The sequence below is a fragment of the Symphalangus syndactylus genome, chromosome 9, assembly GCF_028878055.3.
Source record: "Symphalangus syndactylus isolate Jambi chromosome 9, NHGRI_mSymSyn1-v2.1_pri, whole genome shotgun sequence".
In the NCBI taxonomy this organism is placed as follows: domain Eukaryota; kingdom Metazoa; phylum Chordata; class Mammalia; order Primates; family Hylobatidae; genus Symphalangus; species Symphalangus syndactylus.
The window spans coordinates 15,005,857-15,026,328 of record NC_072431.2 but is presented as its reverse complement, the minus strand read 5'-3'; the positions used below and the strand labels follow the sequence as shown (position 1 = coordinate 15,026,328).

Below are 20,472 nucleotides of genomic sequence, written 5' to 3'. Positions count from 1 at the left end.
CCTGGCCCTTCATTTCTTCTTATGGTGAAAAAATACTCTGTTGTGTGAATGTATCACATTTATGTCATAGTTGGTGGACATATGGATTATTAATACTTTTTGGCTGTTATGAATAATGCTGCTCTGTGTGTAAGTTTTTATATATGTTTTTAGTTCTCCTGGGTAAGTACCTGGGGTAGAGTTGCTGAGTCATATTTACCATATGTTTAACTTTTTGAGAATTGCCAAATTGTTTTCCAGAGGTCACACCATTTTACATCCCCACCAGCAGTTTATGAGGATCTCAGTTTTCTGCATCCCCTCCAATGCTTGTGATTTTCTGTTTTCTTTTGTTTTTAATTGCCACCCTTGTGGGTGTACAAGTAAGTGGTATTTCACTCTTTTTTTTTTTTTTTTTTTTTTGAGACCAAGTCTTGCTCTGCCACCCAGGCTGGAGTGCAGTGGCGTGATCTCGGCTCACTGCAGCCTCCGCCTCCCAGGTTCAAGCGATTCTCCTGCCTCAGCCTCCTGTGTAGCTGGGACTATAGGCACTAACCAGCACACCTGGCTAATTTTTGTATTTTTAGTAGAGACGGGTTTCACCATGTTGGCCAGGATGGTCTTGATCTCCTGACCTTGTGATCCACCCGCCTCGTCTTCCCAAAGTGCAGGGATTACAGGTGTGAGCCATTGTGCCCGGCCTCACTCGGTTTTTTTTTTTTTTTTGTTGTTGTTGTTTGTTTGTTTTGCTTTTTAAGAGATGGGGTCTTGCTTTGTTGCCCAGGCTGGAGCATAGTGGTGTGATCATAGCCCACTGCTGCCTTAAATTCCTGGCCTCAAGGGATCCTCCTGCCTCAGCCTTCCAGAGTGCTGGTATTACAGATGTGAGCCACCACACCAGGCCTTGTGGTTGTTTTGATTTGTATTTTCCTAGTAACTAATGATGTTGAGCATGTGCTTATTGTTTATATCTTCTTTGGAGAAATGTGTATTCATTTCCTTTTGCTCATTTAAAAAATGGGTTGTCTTTTTATTGTTGAGTTATAAGCATTCTTTATGCATTTAGGGTGCTAAATGCTTACCAGATAAATTATTTAGAATGATTTTCTCTCATTCTATGCATTTTCTTTTCACTTTCTTGGTGTGTCCTTTGAAGCATAAGCGTTCTAAATTTTGATTAAGTCTAATTTATCTTTTCTTCCTTTGGTTGCTTATGCTTTTGGTGTCATAGCTAAGAAACCGTTGCTTAAGACAAGGTTACAAACATTTACAGTTATGCTTCCTTCTAAGAGTTTTAGCTCTTACAGGAAGTTCTTCAATCCACTTTGAGTCATTTTGTTTTCATATATGTTATGAAGAATGGGTCTAGATTCATTCTTTGGCATGTGGATACTTACTGGCTTATTCTAGTATGATTTGTTTGAAAGAATTGTTTTTTCCTCATTGATTTGTCTTAATACTGTTGGAAATAATTTACCATAAATTTAAGGGTTTATTTCTGGACTCTCATTTCTATTTCATTGGTCTGTGTCTGTCCCTATGTCATTACTACATTATCTTTAAAACATTTTTTTTACCCAATGTCTTGATTATTGTTGCTTTGTAGTAAGATACAGTAGGGAAGTATGAGTCCCCCAATGTTGTTTTTGTTTATCAGCATTCTTGTTGTTTATCAATCTTGTTTTGGCTATGTGGAGTCCCTTGCATTTCTATATAAATTTTAGGAATTCAGTTTTAGGAATTTAAGATTCAGTTTGTCCATTTCTGCAAAAAAGGCAGTTGGAATCTTGATAGGGGTTGCATTGAATCTGTAGATCAGTTTAGGGAGTATTGCTCTCTTAATAATATTAAGTCTTCCAAGCTGGGTGCAGTGGTTCATGCTTATAATCCCAGCACTTTGGGAGACCAAGGTGAGCAGATCATTTGAGCCCAGTACTTCTAGACTAGCCCGGGCAACTTGGTGAAACTGTTGTGGTCTTTCTGCTCCTTAGCTCAGCTAGGTCCAAGTTCTTGTCTCACAACCAAGAAGAATTAGGCATGCGGCCCGCAGAGAGTGAGTGGAGTAGAATTTATTAAGTGAAAGGAAAGCTCTCAGCAAAGAGGGAATGCAGGGGGTGTTTCCCCTACCAGAAGACGGGAAAGTCCCCCTGTGTGGCTGGGTCTGGGCCTTTTATGGACTCAGAATGGGGAGTGCGTGCTGATTGGTTTGTGAGTATGCAGAAAAGGTTAAAGCAAAGACACCACTCAAAGGTAGGCATGACAATGTAGACAACTAATTAGGAGGCCGGGTGCAGTGGCTCATGCCTGTAATCCCAGCACTTTGGGAGGCTGATGGGGGTGCATCACGAGGTCAGGAGTTTGAGACCAGCCTGGCCAACATGGTGAAACCCTGTCTCTACTAAAGATACAAAAAATTAGCTGAGCATGGTGGCATGCGTCTGTAATCCCAGCTACTCAGGAGGCTGAGGCAGGAGAGTCGCTTGAACCCAGGAGGCAGAGGTTGCTGTGAGCTGAGATTGCGCCATTGCACTCCATTCTGGGTGACAGGGCGAGACTCCGTCTCGAAAAAAAGAAAAAGAAAACTTACTAGTAAAGGGTAGGTATATGTAAAGTAGGTGAAAGTTGGGGATCAATCAGAGGAAAGTGTGCCAAACAAGAAGGCAAGTTCTCAGTCTGGTCCAAGGATTTACCTTGTGGCTTGGCTTTCAAGCTTTAAACTGTCTTTGGCTTGAAGTTGGGGTTTCACTAGAGACCTGCCCCTATCTGCCTAGGCATTTGGCTGCCTCCTGCCACTCTAAAAATCCTGTCTCTAAAAGAAATATAAAAATTAGTTGGGCGAGGTGGCATGTGCCTGTAGTCCTGCTGCTTGGGAGGCTGAGGTGGGAGGATCATCTGAGCCTGGGGAGGGCAAGGCTGCAGTGAGCCAAGATCGCACCACTGCACTCCAGCCTGGGCGACAGAGTCAGTCCCTGTCTCAAACAAAGTAGTCTTCCAGCCCATGGACATGGATTGGCTTTACATTTATTTAAGTTTACCTTAGTTTCTTTCCACAGTATTTTGTAGTTGCAGTGTGCACTTCTTTTGTTAAATGTATTCCTAATAATCTTAATCTTTTTGGTGCTGTTATAGATGAAAATGTTTTCTTTATTTCATTTTCAGGTTGCTCATTGCTATTGCATAGAAATTCAACTGATTTTTCTATGTTGATTTTGTATTCTGCGATTTTGCTAAACTTACTAGCTCTGATAACTTTTCTATAGGTTCTTTAGGATTTTCTCTATATATAGAATAGCATTATGCCATCTTCAGTTTTTCTTCTTCCTTTCCAGTCTGGATGCCTTTTATTTATTTTTCTTGCCTAATTGCTCTGGCTAGAACCTCCATTACAATGTTGAATACATGTTGATAGAGCGGACATTATTGTTCCTGATATTAGGAGAAAAGCTGTCTTTTTTTGTTTCATCAGTAAGTATGCTGTTAACTGTAGGTTTTGCATAGATATTCCTTGTCAGGTTGAGGAAATTCCCTCAAATCGTACTTTGTTGAGTATATTTTGTTTTGTTGTTGTTTGTTTGGGACAGGGCCTCACTCTGTTGCCCAGGCTGGAGTGCAGTGGCATGATCATGATTCACTGCTGTCTCGACTTTCTAGGCTCAGGTGATTCTCTCACCTTGGCCTTCTGAGGAGCTGGGACTACAGGCATGTGCCACCATGCTTGGCTAATTTTTGTTGAATGTTTTGATTATGAAAGGGTGCTAGATATAGTCAAATGCTTTTTCTGTGTCTGTTGAGATGATCATGTGTGTTTTTTTTCGCTTCATTTTCTTAATATGGTTTATAAGATTATTGTATTTTAAACCAACCTTGCATATCTGGGATAAATCCCACATGTTGCTGGATTTGGTTTGTCAATATTTTTTTGAGGATTTTTGCATCTGTAGTCATAAGATATATTGGTGTTTGATTTTCTTTTCTTGTGTGATGTATTTGTCTGGCTTTTAGGGTACATACCGGCCTCACAGAATAGGTTAGGAAGTATTTCTTCCTCCTCTATGTTTGGGAAGAGTTTGAGAGTGATTGGTGTTAATATTTTATCTTGGAGAGGTGTACCTTCGTGGAACTTTGTGTTGTAGTCAAGTATTCACAGGGTATGCATGTTGACATTCTTTTTGTTATTAATATATATCATGTTTGAAGTTAGATGAAAAACAATTTTAGTTTATTCTTAGTATATTTTATCAACTTAATTGATTTTTTTTAAAGCTGCTTAATCTTGAACTCTTTTAGTACTCACGTTTTGGAAATGGAATAGATTTTAAGTTCTGTGATTAATCACTACCGTATTTTATGGAGGGTTATTCTTGGAGGGGTTACCCATCACCCTTTAAATTCCAGTTTATCAGATTACGTGTAATTCTGTATTATATTTGTTGATATTTGAGAAATTTGGTTGTTCTTTCTGTGTTTTTGTGAGATAGGGTGTTATGTTGTAGATAAAATTTAAGAGTGAAGAATCTCCTTGAGAAAGCTAGAATAATTTAGACCAGAGCAATGAATTTGAGATGAATCCTTTAGAACTCAGTTTTCTTTTTTCTTTTTTCTTTTTTTTTTTTTGAGATGGAGTCTTGCTCTGTCACCCAGTCTGGAGTGCAGTGGCGTGATCTTAGCTCACTGTAGCCTCCTCCTGGGTTCAGGCAATTCTTGTATCTCAGCCTCCCGAGTAGCTGGGATTACAGGCTCACGCCACCATGCCCAGCTAATTTTTGTATTTTTGATAGAGATGGAGTTTCACCATGTTGGCCAGACTGGTCTCAAACTCCTGACCTCAAGTGATCCTCCCACCTTGGCCTCCTAAAGTGCTGGGATTACAGGCCTGAGCCACCGTGCCTGGCCAAGACTCAGATTCTTTGCTTTTCTCCAGTCTACCAGATCTAACCAGCCCAAGGCTTTATTTTATTTTATTTTTTTAAAGTTTTTTTTCTTTTTGTAGTCCCAGCACTTTGGGAGGCCAAGGCAGGTGGATCACCTGAGGTCAGGAGTTCGAGACCAGCCTGGCCAACGTGGTGAAACCCTGTCTCTACTAAAAATATAAAAACTAGCCGGGCATGGTGGTGGGCAGCTATAATCCCAGCTACTCAGGAGGCTGAGGCAGGAGAATTGCTTGAACCCAGGAGACGGAGGTTGCAGTGAGCCTACACAGTGCCACTGTACTCCAGCCTCGGCAACAGAGTGAGACTCCGTCTTCAAAAACAAAAAAAAAGTTTTTTTTTTTAAAATTATTCCTTAATTTCTGTGTTTCCTTAATCCTTTTTTTTTTTTTTCCTTTGTGACAGAGTCCAGAGTCTTGTTTTGTCACCCAGGCTTGAGTGCAGTGGTGCGGTCTGCAGCCTTTGCCTCCCAGGTTCAGGTGATTGTCCCACCTCAGCCTTTCTAGTAGCTGGAACTACAGGTGCCTGCCACCATGCCTGGCTAATTTTTGTATTTTTAGTAGAGACAGGGTTTTGCCATGTTGGCCAGGCTGGTCTCAAACTCCTGGCCTCATGTGATCCGCCTACATTGGCCTCCCAAAGTGCTGGCATGAGCCACTGTGCCCGGCCCTAGCTCAGTGCTTTAAACTAGAATTTACCATATCCTTTTAGAAGAGAAGAGCTGATAAAATGTGATTGAATCTAAGAAATATTATTGTACTAAAGATACTTACGTATTTGATCTGAGAGATGCTTTTGGAATTGCCTTTTAGAGTAGAGTATCATAGGTCATATTGATTACACAGTTTTTGAGGTAGTGTGCATCTTATGTGTTGAATACGTTAGCTAAAAGTAAGATGCTTAGAAAATGTGTAAACTGTGCAGAAAACTTTTCTCCCTGGTATTGTGTATTGAATGCCTTTTTTCCCCAGTGGCAAAAATAAGTATTTTTTTTTATCATTAATTGCCTGTAATGATATTAGATTTCTGTGAACTGGTACCTAGGGTAATGTAGGGAGAGGCAGAAGCAGAGATCAGGGTAAAGGGATATTTTTTAGAAGTGTAATCAGGTTCGTTTGGTACAGGTTAATGAAGTATAGATAGTACCTTGGAAGGAGTACATATTTGGATTAGAGTTATAAAAGATTTTGGAGAGGAAAATAACTGTTAAACACTGTTCTTATAGGCAGAAAGGGCCTACAAGGAAGATTTGCTGTAGAGGTTTTGGGTTAAAGCCTGAAAAGAATCAAACCCGATCATACTTCAGATTGTTCTTAAAATGGCATTTTTTTTTTTCCCGTTACCTTTCCCCTTTTCTTTTTGATGAAGTAATATCTTGGGCCTGGTAACAAAGAGCAGAATAACCCCATTAGGTAAGGATGAGTAATGAGCTGACCCAGAGAAAGGTGAAATATAGAAGCAACAGCAAAAGCCTTAGGCTGTGTTGTGCTGAAGGTCTGCTGTGGGGAGAAGTAATGTGGAAAGGCCATGGTCAGAAGATCAGGGTCTTTGGAGGAGATAATAGAAGTAATTACCCTTTATTGAGCACCTATCTGGCATGTTCAGACAGCGTTATTCTCATTACACATAAGAGAAGGGACTCACAGAGGTAGGGTGGAGACATTCAAACTCCAAACCCAAAGCTCTATCCAGTGGTGTTCAAAACTTTTTTTTATTTTTTGAGACAGGTCTTACTTTGTTGCCCAGGCTGGCTTTGAATCAAACTTTTTATTTTTAAAGCTGCAAATTGATTTTTTCTTCCTGTAGGGAAATTGTATATTGGGGAACTGATTATACTTTACAGATAAAACCTGAACTGGTTGAAATCAGGGTAAGAGTACCTGAACCCCAGTTCACGCAGTTTTTTTCCTTGGCCTTCTCTTATTGTCATCCTTGGAAGCTTTAAGTCACCTCTGTAGAACTCCAGTTTGAAGATAATTGCATTTCACCATACTGCTGTTCTTTACTTGGCGATAGTGATTGAAAGTTGACAAAAAAATGTACTCTGATACCTTCTGTTTGGTGTTAGTCTGGCAGCCCATTTTGTGTTGACCACATAAACTTGTACCTATGTTTGTAATCAATATTTTTAACAAAAGTGCATTTTTAAGAACTTACTTTTCTTTATCTTGAAGGTTGTGGCAGCACTGCCTGAAGGTATGAGACCAAATTCTAATCCTTATGGTTTTCCATGGGAATTGGTGATATGTGCAGCTGTTGTTGGATTTTTTGCTGTTCTCTTTTTTTTGTGGAGAAGTTTTAGATCGGTAAGTAACCAGTGCTATACTAAGAATGTTCATTTTGTCACTGGGCTGAAGGAATAATATGAGAAACATATTTGTTATTTTAAGTAAACAAGTTAGAAGCTACATAGGGATTCAGAGGTTTTTTTTTTTTTTTTTTTTTTTTTTTTTTAAAAAAAAAAGAGATGAGGGTCGGGAATCAGAGTCAGGCCCAGTGCTGTGGCTCCCACCTCTAATCCCAGCACTTTGGGAGGCCAAGGCAGAAAGATCACTTGAGCTTAGGGGTTTGTGACCAGCCTGGGCAACACAGTGAGACCCCATCACTACAAAAAATACAAAAATTAGCTGGACATGAGGACACCCGTCTGTGGTCCTGGCTACTCAGGAGGCTGAGGTGGGAGGATTGCGTGATCCTGGGAAGTCGAGGCTGCAGTGAGCCATGATTGCGACACTGTACTCCAGCCTGGGTGACAGAGAGAGACCCTGTCTCAAAAATAAAGAGATGAGGGTCTCGTGTTGCTCAGGCTGGTCTCAAACTCCTGGGCTCAAGTGGTCCTCCTGCCTCAGCCTCCCAAAGTCTTGAAATTGCAGGTGCGAGCCACCATGCTCAACTGGAATCTTTTAATGTAAGATCTTTTATATGTGTGTGTATATATATATATATATTTATTTATTTAAAGAGATGGGGTCTCACTATGTTGCCTAGGCTGTAGTGCAGTTGCTATTCGCAGATGCAATTATAGTGCACTACGGCCTCAAACTCCTGGGCTTAAGCAATCCTTTCTCACCCTTCTGAGTAGTTGGGACTACACAGGTCCATGTCACTCTGCCCAGCTTCATCTTTTTTTTAATTCTGGGAAATTTTATCTGAGACAGGGTTTCACTCCTGTCGCCCGGGCTGGAGTGCAGTGGCACGACCTCGGCTCACTGCAATCTCTGCTTCCTCTGCTCAAGCAATTCTCCTGCCTCAGCCTCCTGAGCAGCTGGGACTAAGGCGTGCACTACCATGCTTGGCTAATTTTTGTATTTTTTTGTAGAGACGGGTTTCACTGTGTTGCTCAGAACTCCTGGCCTCAAGTGATCTGCCTGCCTTGGTCTCCGAAAGTTCTGGGATTATAGGCATTAATCACCACGCCTGGCCTAATTTTGGGAAATTTTTAATGCATTTTTGGGACTGCTATTTTTCAGTTGTTGCCCCTTTTACTTCTGACCTCCCTATCTCTTAACTTCTATTTTTCAATTTCTTTATGGTTTTCTATACCTTTTGAGAGTTCCTTAATCTGAGGAACTGAAATCTATTCTTCATCTACACTCATTGTAGAGTATCTTGTCTTTTAAAGGTTTTCCCTTTTATGTCTGTCCATATTCTGTAGATGATTGAAGTCCTCATTTCTTTTCTACTTGTTTGTGTTACCTCAGCCCTAAGGCTGATCCTTTTACAAATGAATTCCCACCTGCTTCATTATTTGAGAGAGAGGTTAAGGAAGAAAAAGGTTTGGTTTACCGTTTCTTTAGTCAGTTCAGATCTATGGCCCTATGGTGACATTTCTCAGGGTGTTTTATTTTGGATATTAGCATCAGGGGATATGATAATAGGGGCTTCTTGAAATTATTTTTTTAGGGTCAGATATGTTTGGGGAGCAATGGGTTAAATGAAATTAAACAAATATCTTTAGACTAAAGTTATTTCAGAGCCTTTAATATGCTAATTCACAATGTGAATCTTCAATAGGGAGTCTTTAATAAGTAGTATTTAGGCTGGACGTGGTGGTTCACGCCTGTAATCCCAGCACTTTGGGGGACCCAGGCAGGTGGATCACCTGAGGTCAGGAGTTCCAGACCAGCCTGGCCAACATGGTGAAACCCGGTCTCTACTAAAAATATGAAAATTGGCTAGGCATGGTGCCACCACCTGTAATCCCAGCTACTCAGGAGGCTGAGGCAGAGGAATTGCTTGAACCCAGGAGGTGGAGGTTGCAGTGAGCTGAGATCGCGTCATTGCGCTCCAGCCTGGGAGACAGAGCAAGGCTCTGTCTTCAAAAAAAAAAAAAAAAAAAGCATTTATTTTCTTATTGGAAACAGAATACTTTTGGCTTGTATTTATACAAAGGCAATAAGAAACCCATATTTCTAAGTTGGCAGTAGAAGTTAAATAAATTGATGTATTTGAGAACATATTTGTTTTAATGTAATTTTTGTTAAAAATTTGTTTCAGGTTAGGAGTCGGCTTTATGTGGGTAAGTTCTTTTTTCTGCTTTAACTCTCGTTGTGATGTAAAAACTTATAATAATTTACTCGTGGTAATATTGACTTGACTTTTTTAGGAAGAGAGAAAAAGCTTGCTGTAATGCTTTCTGGACTAATTGAAGAAAAAAGTAAACTACTTGAAAAATTTAGCCTTGTTCAAAAAGAGGTAAGATATTTTTGAAAATAATATTCATGTTAGAGTCAGAGAACTTTATACTTCTCACTGTAGGTACTTCTGTGTAAATTTAAGATTATGAATGCTTTGTTTGCAGAGTATGAGAGTTCTCTTGCTCTTCATATTCAACACTTAACCAGTCTTACTAATTTTAACCATCGTAGTAGGTGTGCAATGGTGTCTCCTTGTGCTTTCCTTTTGAGTTTTCCTGACTGATGAGGTCGAGCACACAAACACATCCTCTGCATTTGCACATTTCTGGTATCTGTGTATCCAAATGTTCTCTTTTTATAAAGACGCCAGTCAGATTGGATTAGGGCCCACCCTAACAACCTTATTTTATTTTCACCACCTCCAAAGGCCTTGTCTCCAAATACAATCACATTCTGAGGTACTGGGGTTGGAGCTTCAACATATGAATTTGTGCGGACACAATTCAGTCCATAATAGTCTTTAATACATTTGAAATCAGATCTGTGACGGGGCAGTCGAGGGTGTTTGTGTGTGTGAAGATTCATTTTTTTTCCTGGGCGTGTTGAGTTAATGCCATTTATTGGAAGGACCATCTTTTCTCTGTTGTTCTGTACTGTCATCTTCTTAAGTCACTGAATATATGTGAGTCTGTTTCTGTTAAATCTTCTATTTTGTTGGGCTTTTTCTTGTTTGTTTTTTGCCAATAACATGCTTTTTTATATCCTGTAGTTTTATAACAAGTCTTAGTATCTGGTATGTTAATTTACAGTTCTTGGCTATTATGAATAAAGTTACTGTGAACATTCTTCTACAAGTTTTTTTTGTGGGCATGTATTTTCATTTCTCTTCAGTAAGTAGTATTGGAATTGGTAAGTCATTAGGGCATTAAGGCAGGTGTAGTTTAACTGTATAAGATAAGAAACTGGCTGGGCATGGTGGCTCATGCTTGTAATCCCAGCAGTTTGGGAGGCTGAGGCGGTAGGATCACAAGGTCAGGAGATTGAGACTATCCTGGCTAACATGGTGAAACCCCGTCTCTACTAAAAATACAAGAAAATTAGCCAGGCATGGTGCTGGGTAGCTGTAGTCCCAGCTCCTCGGGAGGCTGAGGCAGGAGAATGGCGTGAATCCGGGAGGTGGAGCTTGCAGTGAGCCGAGATGGTGCCACTGCACTCCAGCCTGGGCAGCAGAGCGAGACTCCTTCTCAAAAAAAAAAAAAAAAAAAAAAAAAAAAAAAAAAAAGAAACCTACTGGCTATTTTTATCATTTTTTCTTGGTTTTGGCTTTCAGCAGTGTTACTATGATTTGTCTAGGTGTGGTGTTTTTCTATTTGTCCTTATTGGGGTTTATGATGCTTTTAGAATCTGGCTTAATGTCTTCTATTAGTTTAGTTTTTTTTTTTTTTTTTTTTTTTGAGACAGTGTCTTTCTCTGTTGTCCAGGCTGCAGTACAGTGGTGTGATTTTGGCTCACTTCAACCTCCACTTCCTGGACTCAGGTGATCCTCCCGCCTCAGCCTCCTCGGTAGCTGGGACTACAGGCATGCGCCACCAAGTCCAGCTAATTTTTAAAAATTTCTTGTAGAGATGGGGTTTTGCCATGTTGTCCAGGCTGGTCTCGAATTCCTGGGTTCAAGCGATCCTCCTTCCTTGGCTTCCCAAAGTGCTGGGATTACAGCTGTGAGCCACTGTGCTCTACCTTTTATTAGTTTTGAAACACTCTTGATTGTTACTTTTCCACGTATTATTTTTGCCCTTTTTTGTTCTTTCTTTCTGGGACTATAAAAATGGGTAGTTTAACTTTTTATTATATTTCATCTGTCTCTTATGTTCTTTTCTGGGGTTTCCATCTTTTTGTTTGCCCACACTTCAGTCTAGACATATTCTTCTTTAACTTCCATGTTACCAATTGTTTTCATTTATGTCTAATCATCTTTTAAGCCATCCATTAAGATCTTAATTTCATCTCTTTCCTTTTTCAGTTCTGCAGTTTTATTGTGGCTCTTTTTGTAGTTCTTTTTCTCTGGTACAATTTTATTTTTTAATTCCACTTACACATTATGCTGTCTTATTTTTGTTTTGTTTTGTTTTGGTTTTTTTTTTTTTGGAGACGGAGTCTCCCTCTGTTGCCCAAGCTGGAGTGGAGTGCAATAGCGCGATCTGGGCTCACTACAACCTCCGCCTTCCAGGTTCAAGTGATTCTCCTGCCTCAGCCCCCCGAGTAGCTAGGACTACAGGCACACGCCGCCACGCCTGGCTAATTTTTTGTATTTTAGTAGGGATGGGTTTCACTGTGTTGCTCAGGCTGGTCTCAAACTCCTGAGCTCAGGCAATCCACTCACCCTGGCCTCCCAAAGTGCTGAGATTACAGGCGTGAGCCACCATGCCTGGCCTATGCTCTCTTATTTTATTTATGTGTTATTTATATTTTCTGATTTTCAGAATATATGCTGCCGACAAATATGCTTTCTTATTTTAATGACTACTGTATTATCCAGTAGTCTATTTCTGGTGCTCATTTTTTCTCTTGTTTCTCAGTCAAGTCTTGTCCTTTTGAATGCCAGGTTATTTTATATCAGGTGTCAGTGATAATATAATAAAAATTGTAGAGATAATTTTGAAGCTGTGGGTGCTGTCGTCTCTCTTCAGTGAGGATTTACTATTGCTTTTCTTTTTTTTTCTCTTTTTTTTTTTTTTTTTGAGACGGAGTCTCGCTCTGTCGCCCAGGCTGGAGTGCAGTGGCGCAGTCTCGGCTCACTGCAAACTCCGCCTCCCGGGTTCACGCCATTCTCCTGCCTCAGCCTCTCCCAGTAGCTGGGACTACAGGCGCCCGCCACCACGCCCGGCTAATTTTTTGTATTTTTAGTAGAGACGGGGTTTCTCCGCGGTCTCGATCTCCTGACCTCGTGATCCGCCCGCCTCGGCCTCCCAAAGTGCTGGGATTACAAGCGTGAGCCACCGCGCCCGGCTACTATTGCTTTTCATAGGCAGCTAGGCTAGGGACATTGGAAATTTCAGATAGCTTTATTTATTTGAGTTTCTTTTTTGTAAAATAAGTTTTATTGTGTATATTTAAGGTATAGAAATTTCAGATAACTTTGTTTCTTTTCTGTAAAATAAGTTTTATTGTATATATTTAAGGTATAAACATGATGAGATACGTGTATAGTAAAATGGTTACTATAGTGAAACAGATTAATGTATTCTTTATCTCTCATAGTTACCCATTCCCTGCCCACCCCTCAAGGGCAGCTATAATGTACTCATATAACAAAAATCCTGAATGCAATACACTATTATTAACTATGGATCTCATGTTGTACATGAGATCTTTTAAGTTGTTCATCGCATATATTTTCTTTTCTTTTATTGAGACGGGGTCTCATTCTGTCACCCAGGCTGGGGTGCAGTGGTGTGACCTTGGCTCATTGCAGCCTCTATCTCCTGGGCTCAAGTAATCCTCCCACTCAGACTCCTGCGTAGCTGTGGCTACAGGCACATGATACATGCTTGCCTGATTTTTAAATTTTTTGTAGAAATGGGGTCTCCCTATGTTGCCCAGGATGGTCTCAAGCTTCTGGGCTCAGGTGATCCGCTCGCCTCATCCTCCCAAAGTGTTGGGATTACAGGCGTGAGCCACCATGCCCGGCCGTATTTTCTGCTTTGTATTTTCTGACCTACGTGTTTCTTCCCTCCTACCCAACACTGCTAACCACTGTTTTGTTCTCTATCTCTATGTATTTGACCTTTACAAAAATTCCGCATATAAGTGAGATCATGCAATATTTTTCTTTCTATATCTGGCTTATTTTACTTATCAAAATGCCTTCTAGGTCCATCCATGTTGTAGCAAATGGCAGGATCTCCACCTTTTTATGCTGAGTAATATTCCATTGTAAATATATACCACAGTTTCTTTATTCATTTGTTCATTGATGGATACCTAGATTGTCTCCATATTGGCTACTATGAGTAATGCTGCAGTGAACATGGGCATGCAGCTGTCTGTACAAGGTGCCAGTTTCATTTTTTTCGGATAAATATCTGGAAGAAGGTTTGCTGGATATAGTAGCTCTAAATTTCTTTAGGAGTCTCCATACTATTTTCTGTAATGACTGTACCCATCTACATCCCTGCCAATAGTGTACAGCAAGCCCTCAATGTCCTTGATAGATTGTTGAAAATTGACTTTAAGTGAAACAATGTATACTGAATTCAGTTTTTTTTTCTCATCTATGTTATGATGAAACAATGTTGAAGAAAACAATGTTATTCAAAGGACAAAGGACCTGTTCTATGCCTTTCTCTTTTCTTGTCTAGAAAAAGGGTTCCCTTTTTTTTTTTTTTTGTAACTTTTAAGTTCAGGGGTACAAGTGCAGTTTTGTTACATAGGTAAACTTGCGTCCTGGGGGTTTGTTGTACCAGGGTTCCCTTTTCTCCACACCTTCACAAATGCTCGTCATCTCTCTTGTCTTTTTGATAATAGCTATTCTAACAGATACGAGGTAGTATCTCATTGTGTTTTTGATTTGCATATCCTTGATGATTGGTGATATTGAACACCATTTCATATACCTGTTGGCTATTTTTATGTCATCTTCAGAGAAATATCTATTTAAGTCCTTTGCCTGTTTTTAAATCAGGTTATATGTTTGCTTGCTGTTGAGTTGTATGAGGTCTTTTAAAATATTGAATATTAACCCCTTATCTGATATATTTTTTCTAAATCTGTAGGTTGCCTTTTTATTGTGTTTACTTGTGTATATTTTTATTTTTTTACCTTGCAGCTTCACCTCAAAGGAACTTTCATTTTATTTTTTCTTTTGCTGTGCAAAAGCTTTTTAGTTTGATATAGTCCTGTTCACTTATTTTTTGCTTTTGTAGCCTAAGTTTTTGATGTGATATTCAATAAATTATTGCCAAGACCAGTGTCAGGGAGCTTTTTCCCTGTGTTTTCTTCTAGGAGTTTTGTAGTTTCAGGTTTTGTGTTTAGGTCTTTTATCCACTTTGAGTTGATTTCTATGTATTATATAAAATAAGAGTTCAATTTCATTCTTTTGCATGTGAAATCCAGTTTTCTCAGTACCATTTATTGATGAGACTATTCTTCCTGCATTGTGTATTCTTGGTGCCCTATTGATAATTTGACCATATCTATTTGGATTTATTTCTAGGCTCTCTATTCTGTTCCACTGGTCTGTGTATTTGTTTTTATACTGGTACCACACTGTTTTTATTATTATAGCTTTGGAATATAATTTAATATGAGTTAGTCTGATGCTGCCAACTGTATTTTTTCTCAGAATTGCTTTGACTATTTGGGATCTTTTGTTATTCCATATTAAATTTAGATTAAAAAAATTTCTGTTAAGAATGCCATTGAGATTTTGGCTGCCTTTCCGTTTGTGTGCGCCTCAATTTCTTTCATCAATGTTTTATACTTTTCAATGTATGGATCTTTCACCTTCTTGGTTGAATTTGTTCCTAAGTATTTTATTTTTTTTGATGCTGTGTAAATAGGATTGTTTTCTAGATTTCGTTTTTGGCTAGATCTTTATTTGTGTATAGAAATGACATAGTTTTGTTTTGATGTTATATCCTGCATCTTTACCGAATTCAGTTATTAGATCTGTATTTTTGATGACATCTTTTGGGTTTTCTACATACAGGATCATGTCATCTCCAAACAGATAATTTTACTTCTCTGATTTGGATATCTTTCCTTTTCTTTCCTTATCCTTCTCTTCCTTCCTTCTTACTTTTTTTTTTTTTTTTGAGACAGGGTCTCACTCTGTTGCCCAGGCTGGATTGCAGCAGTGCAATCTCAGCTCACTGCAACCTCTGCTTCCCAGGTTCAAGTGATTCTCCCACCTCAGCCTCCCATATTGCTGGGATTACAGGTGTGCACCACCGTGCCTGGCTGTTTGTGTGTGTGTGTGTGTGTGTGTATTTTTTGGTAGAGACAGGGTTTCACCATGTTGGACAGGCTGGTCTCGAACTTCTGACCTCAAGTGATCTGCCCACCTTGGCCTCCCAAAGTGCTGGGATTACAGGCATGAGCCACCATGCCAGGCCTTTTATTTCTTTTTCTTGTCTAATTGCTCGATAGTACTTCCAGTAGTATTTTGTTTTTGTTTTTTTGAGACAAGTTCTCACTCTGTTGCCCAGGCTGGAGTGCAGTGGCATGGTCATGGCTCACTGCATCCTCAACCTCCCAGGTTCAGGTGTTTCTCCCACCTTAGCCTCCCAAGTAGCTGGGACTACAGATGTGCACCACCACACCCAGTTCATTTCTTGTATTTTTTTTGTAGAGATGGTGTTTGGTCAAGTGGCCCAGGCTGGTGTCAAACTCTGGGGCTCAAGTGATCCGCTTGTCTCAGCCTCCCAAAGTGCTGGGATTACAGGTGTGAGCCACCACACCCAGCCCTTCCAGTACTCTTTTGAATAGAAGTGGTGGTTGTGGACATCCTTGCTTTGTACCAGATCTTAATGGAAAAGGTTTCAGTTTCTCCCCACTGGTGATGATATTTGCTGTAAGTTTTTCATAAATGGCTTTTGTTATGTTGAGGAACTTTCTTTTTATTTTTTTCATTATTTTTTAAATTTTATTATTTATTTATTTATTTATTTATTTTTTTGAGATGAAGTCTTGCTCTTTCACCAGGCTGGAATGCAGTGGCTCACTGCAAGTCTGCCTGCTGGGTTCAAGCAATTCTTCTGCGTCAGCCTCCTGAGTAGCTGGGACTACAGTCGTGCGCCACCACGGCTGGCTAATTTTTTGTATTTTGGTAGAGATGGGGTTTCACCATGTTGGCCAGGATGGTCTCGATCTCCTGACCTCACGATCTGCCCACCTCAGCCTCTCAAAATGCTGGGATTACAGGCATGAGCCACTATTACTTAGTTTTTTGAGACAGGGTCTCACTTTGTTGCCCAGGATGGAGTGCAGTGGCCTGCTCATGGCTCACTGCAGCCTCAACCTCCTGGGGTCAAGTGATTCTCCCACCTTAGCCTCCCTAGAGTAGGGAGTGTGTGTGCCACCAAGCCTGGCTAATTTGTGTATTTTTGGTAGAGACGTGGTTTTGCCATGTTGCCCAGGCTGGTTTTGAACTCCTCGGACTTCCCAAAGTGTTGGGATTACAGGCGTGAGCCACCACACCTGGCCAGAACTTTACTTCTGTACTTAAACTGTTAAGGGTTTTTATCAAGAAATGATGTTGGGCTGGACATGAGGGTGTGTGCCTATAGTCCCACCTACTTGGGAGCCTGAGGTGGGAGGATGGCCTGAGCCCAGGAATTCAAGTCCAACCAGGGCAACATAGGGAGAACCTATCTCTCAAAAGAAAAAAAAAATGGATGTTGAACTTTATTGAATGTTTTTTCTTTGTCAATTGGTATGATCATGTGGTTTTTGTCTTTCAGTCTGTGAATGTGATGTATCACATTAATTGATTTGCGTGTATATATATGTGTATATATATATATATTTTTTTGTGACGGAGTCTTGCTCTGTTGCCTGGGCTGGAGTGGAATGGCGCGATCTCAGCTCACTGCAACCTCCGCCTCCTGGGTTCAAGCGATTCTCCTGCCTCAGCCACCTGAGTAGCTAGGACCACAGGTGCCCGGCTAATTTTTGTATTCTTATTAGAGTCAGGGTTTCACCATGTTGGCCAGGATGGTCTGGAACTCCTGACCTTGTGATCTGCCCGCCTCGGCCTCCCAAAGTGCTGGGATTGCAGGCGTGAGCCACTGTGCCCCGCCAATTTGCGTATATTAAACCAGCTTTGCATGCCAGGGATAAATCCCACTTGATCACAATGCATAATCTTTTTGATGTATTGTTAATTTCAATTTGCTGATACTTTATTTATGATTTTTGCATCAGTGTTCATCAGAGATACTGACCTGTAGGTTTGTTTGTTTGTTTATTTATTTATTTATTTTTTGTGGTTTCTTGGTCTGGCTTAGGTATCAAGGTGATGCCGGACTCATAAAATGTGTTAGAAATATTCCCTCCTGTCGTTTTTCTTGGAAGAGTTTAAGAAGTATTGGTAATAATTCTACTTTAAAAATTTGGTAAAATTCAGCCATGAAGCCATCTCTTCCTGGGCTTTTCTTTGTTGGGAGGTCAGATTACTTTAATAACAGATTGAGATATTTGGAAGCTAGGCCTCAGTTCAGAGGATTAGTCTGTTTTTGGTTTCGACTTTGTTATAAGGTAGGCAGGTTTTCTTTCTTTCTTTTTTTTTTTTTTTTTTTTTTTACAGTCTTGCTATGTCACTCAGGCTGGAGTGCAGTGGCATGATCTCGGCTCACTGCAATTTCCACCTCCTGGGCTCAAGTGATTCTTGTGCCTCAGCCTCCCGAATAGCTGAGATTACAAGCACATGTCACCACGCCCAGCTAATTTTTGTATTTTTAGTAGAGACAGAATTTCACCATGTTGGCTAGGCTGGTCTTGAACTCCTGACCTCGTGATCCAGCCTCTTAAAGTGCTAGGATTAGAGGTGTGAGCCACTGCGCCCTTCCAAGGTACCAATTTTGGTTGGTAAGGACATCGATTTCCTTTTGCTGCTGTAACAAATTAGTGCAAACTTAGTGGTGTAAAACAATACACATTTATTCTCTTACAATTTTGAAGGTCAGAAGTCTAGAACTGATCTTTTTAAAAATATTTTGTTGTAGAGATGGGGTCTCACTATGTTGCCCAGGCTGGCCTTGAACTCTTGGCCTCAAGTGATCCCACGTTGGCCTCCCGAAGTGCTGGGATTACAGATGTGAGCTACTATGCCCAGCCTTAAAACCAATCTTGGGGGCAAAAATTAAGATAGCAGCAAGTCTGTTTCTTTATGCATGTTCTAGGAGAGAATCTGTGTCTTGTGTCTTATATGGAATCTACCAACATTCCTTGGCTCCTAACTGCATCACCCCAATTTCTGCTTCTATCTTATATCATTCTTTTCTAAGTTTGGTCCTCTTGCCTCCTCCTTTTAAGGACCCTTGGCATTATATTGGGCCCACCAAAATAATTCTGGATGCTCTTTCCATCTTAAGGTACTTTATCACACCTGGACATTCTGGGGAGCAGAACATAGACATCTTTGGACAGATCATTGTTTAGCCAAGCACAGGGTTCACCTGACTTGGCAGGTCCTGAACTCCAAGTTTTTTTTCTCAGCTTCTGATTCTCTTGAAATCTCTGCTTAGTTTCTTAGCCCATCAGCCTCTTCTTCTAGGGGGAATAGAAATGTCAAATACTAGACTTGCCTTTCTGGGGATTCCCACTTCTCTCACAAATTCTCACTGTTTTGATAGCTCTCTGAGGCTTTCAGACAGATAATTTTTTTTTTTTTTTGGTATTTTTCATCAAGCTTTTCTTGTTCTCGCCAGAAAGGTGGATCCCGAACAACCTAGTCTTCAATTTAATCACTTTTTTTTGAATAATTGAAGTGCATTTTGCCAAATCTTATAGCATTATATGTTTTATTGTTCTTTTCATTTTTTGATGGTTGTTCCCTACCTTTTAAAGATTTTTATATTCCCCACTTGGTTTATTTGTTGTATGGTATGAATTAAAAGTGAAAAGTTTTGATGGTCAGTTACTATAAATTTCTCTTTAATGAATAGGCTTAAAGAAGAGGCTTACTTGTTTGGGGCATAATTAGACAGCTTACATAAAAATACACTCTTTGAGTAAATCTTTGGATAATCTTTAGTGCAATCTTACCGTTAGAATTTTTACCTCATTTTTAGTAAAAGATGCTAATATGAGTTATAGTCCTATGTTCTCTGTGAAGCAGACTTTACTCTTAGAGGTGAAGTTCTGGCATTTGTTGCCTGAGCTAGTGGTTTGTGATGTATTAGCTGCTCTGGCATTGTTTGTTATAGTGGTCAGATTTAAAAAACTTAAAGCTAAGTAAATCCAAGTAAATTTAATGTACATGTGGAAATGGATTCTGTCTGCTTCTTAGGCATCTATCCAGATAAGATTTAGAATAAAATTGGTAGAGTTTTTACTTGTGTTGTTGCTCTGTTTCAGTATGAAGGCTATGAAGTAGAGTCATCTTTAAAGGATGCCAGCTTTGAGAAGGAGGCAACAGAAGCACAAAGTTTGGAGGTAAAAAATCAAATGGTATAATTTTAAAAGTTGGGGAAAAAGTACTAAGTAACAAAAACTTAAAAAATGTATCTTCTGAAAACTATTTGAAAGAAATGTGAAAGAGCATCTCTGGATGTTAAAACTTAAAGAAGAAGATTAATATAGGAAATGGGACAGTAGTAGGTAGCATAAAATATTATAAAAATTTGAGCTTTTATTGCTAACTTGTTTTGAGTCAGGCATGTTTATGTTAAGGAATCAAGAACTATATAGAAACTTCATTCGGTCGTTCCTGGGAAACGTATTAAGGAGATCATTCCTTTTTTGACTGAGTTTGCTCTAGAAAGGAGAAATAAGATTCATTTTTACAAACTTAGGAATAGTTGGCAACAATAACTTATGTAAATTATGACAATATTTGCTTTGTTTTCATCTTGAGGATATTAAGAGCTAACTAGAATTAGGCCAGAGGTTTACGTTATAAGTAATGGTATGTTGGTAAATGTTTAACACCTTTTTTTTAAAAAAGCAGCCTTATTTGTAGCATTTGCTGCGTTCTGTAGTATGAATACTTCCACCGTGGCCAGTTTCAAGCTACCAACATGATATCACTGAATGAGGAGTCTGGGAAGATAATGCCTAAAGTAGGCTTTCCTGAGCCAAGTGTGATTTGGTTGATTTTTAAGGAAGGAAAATATGGTAATTTGTAATTTAGCTAAACTAAGACAGATTAGGGTAAGTGATGGGAATGCCTTACTACTGTTTAGATATGGACGTATTGTAAAAAGCAC

General features: G+C 39.7%; 1 protein-coding gene across 16 annotated transcripts in view; it reads left to right on the top strand.

The window, feature by feature from the left end:
* Positions 1 to 20,472, top strand: part of MIA2 (MIA SH3 domain ER export factor 2) — a 125,861-nt gene that overhangs the window by 45,111 nt on the left and 60,278 nt on the right. For 11 of the 16 annotated variants that reach the window (XM_063609280.1, XM_055291458.2, XM_063609281.1 and 8 more), the window contains 4 exons: positions 7,082 to 7,213; positions 9,405 to 9,426; positions 9,514 to 9,602; positions 19,622 to 19,699. In XM_063609280.1, the coding sequence (XP_063465350.1) occupies positions 7,082 to 7,213; positions 9,405 to 9,426; positions 9,514 to 9,602; positions 19,622 to 19,699 (321 nt within the window). Of the gene's footprint in view, positions 1 to 7,081; positions 7,214 to 9,404; positions 9,427 to 9,513; positions 9,603 to 19,621; positions 19,715 to 20,472 lie in introns of all 16 variants that reach the window. The other 5 variants (XM_063609289.1, XM_063609286.1, XM_055291467.2 and 2 more) reach the window with 3 other exon arrangements.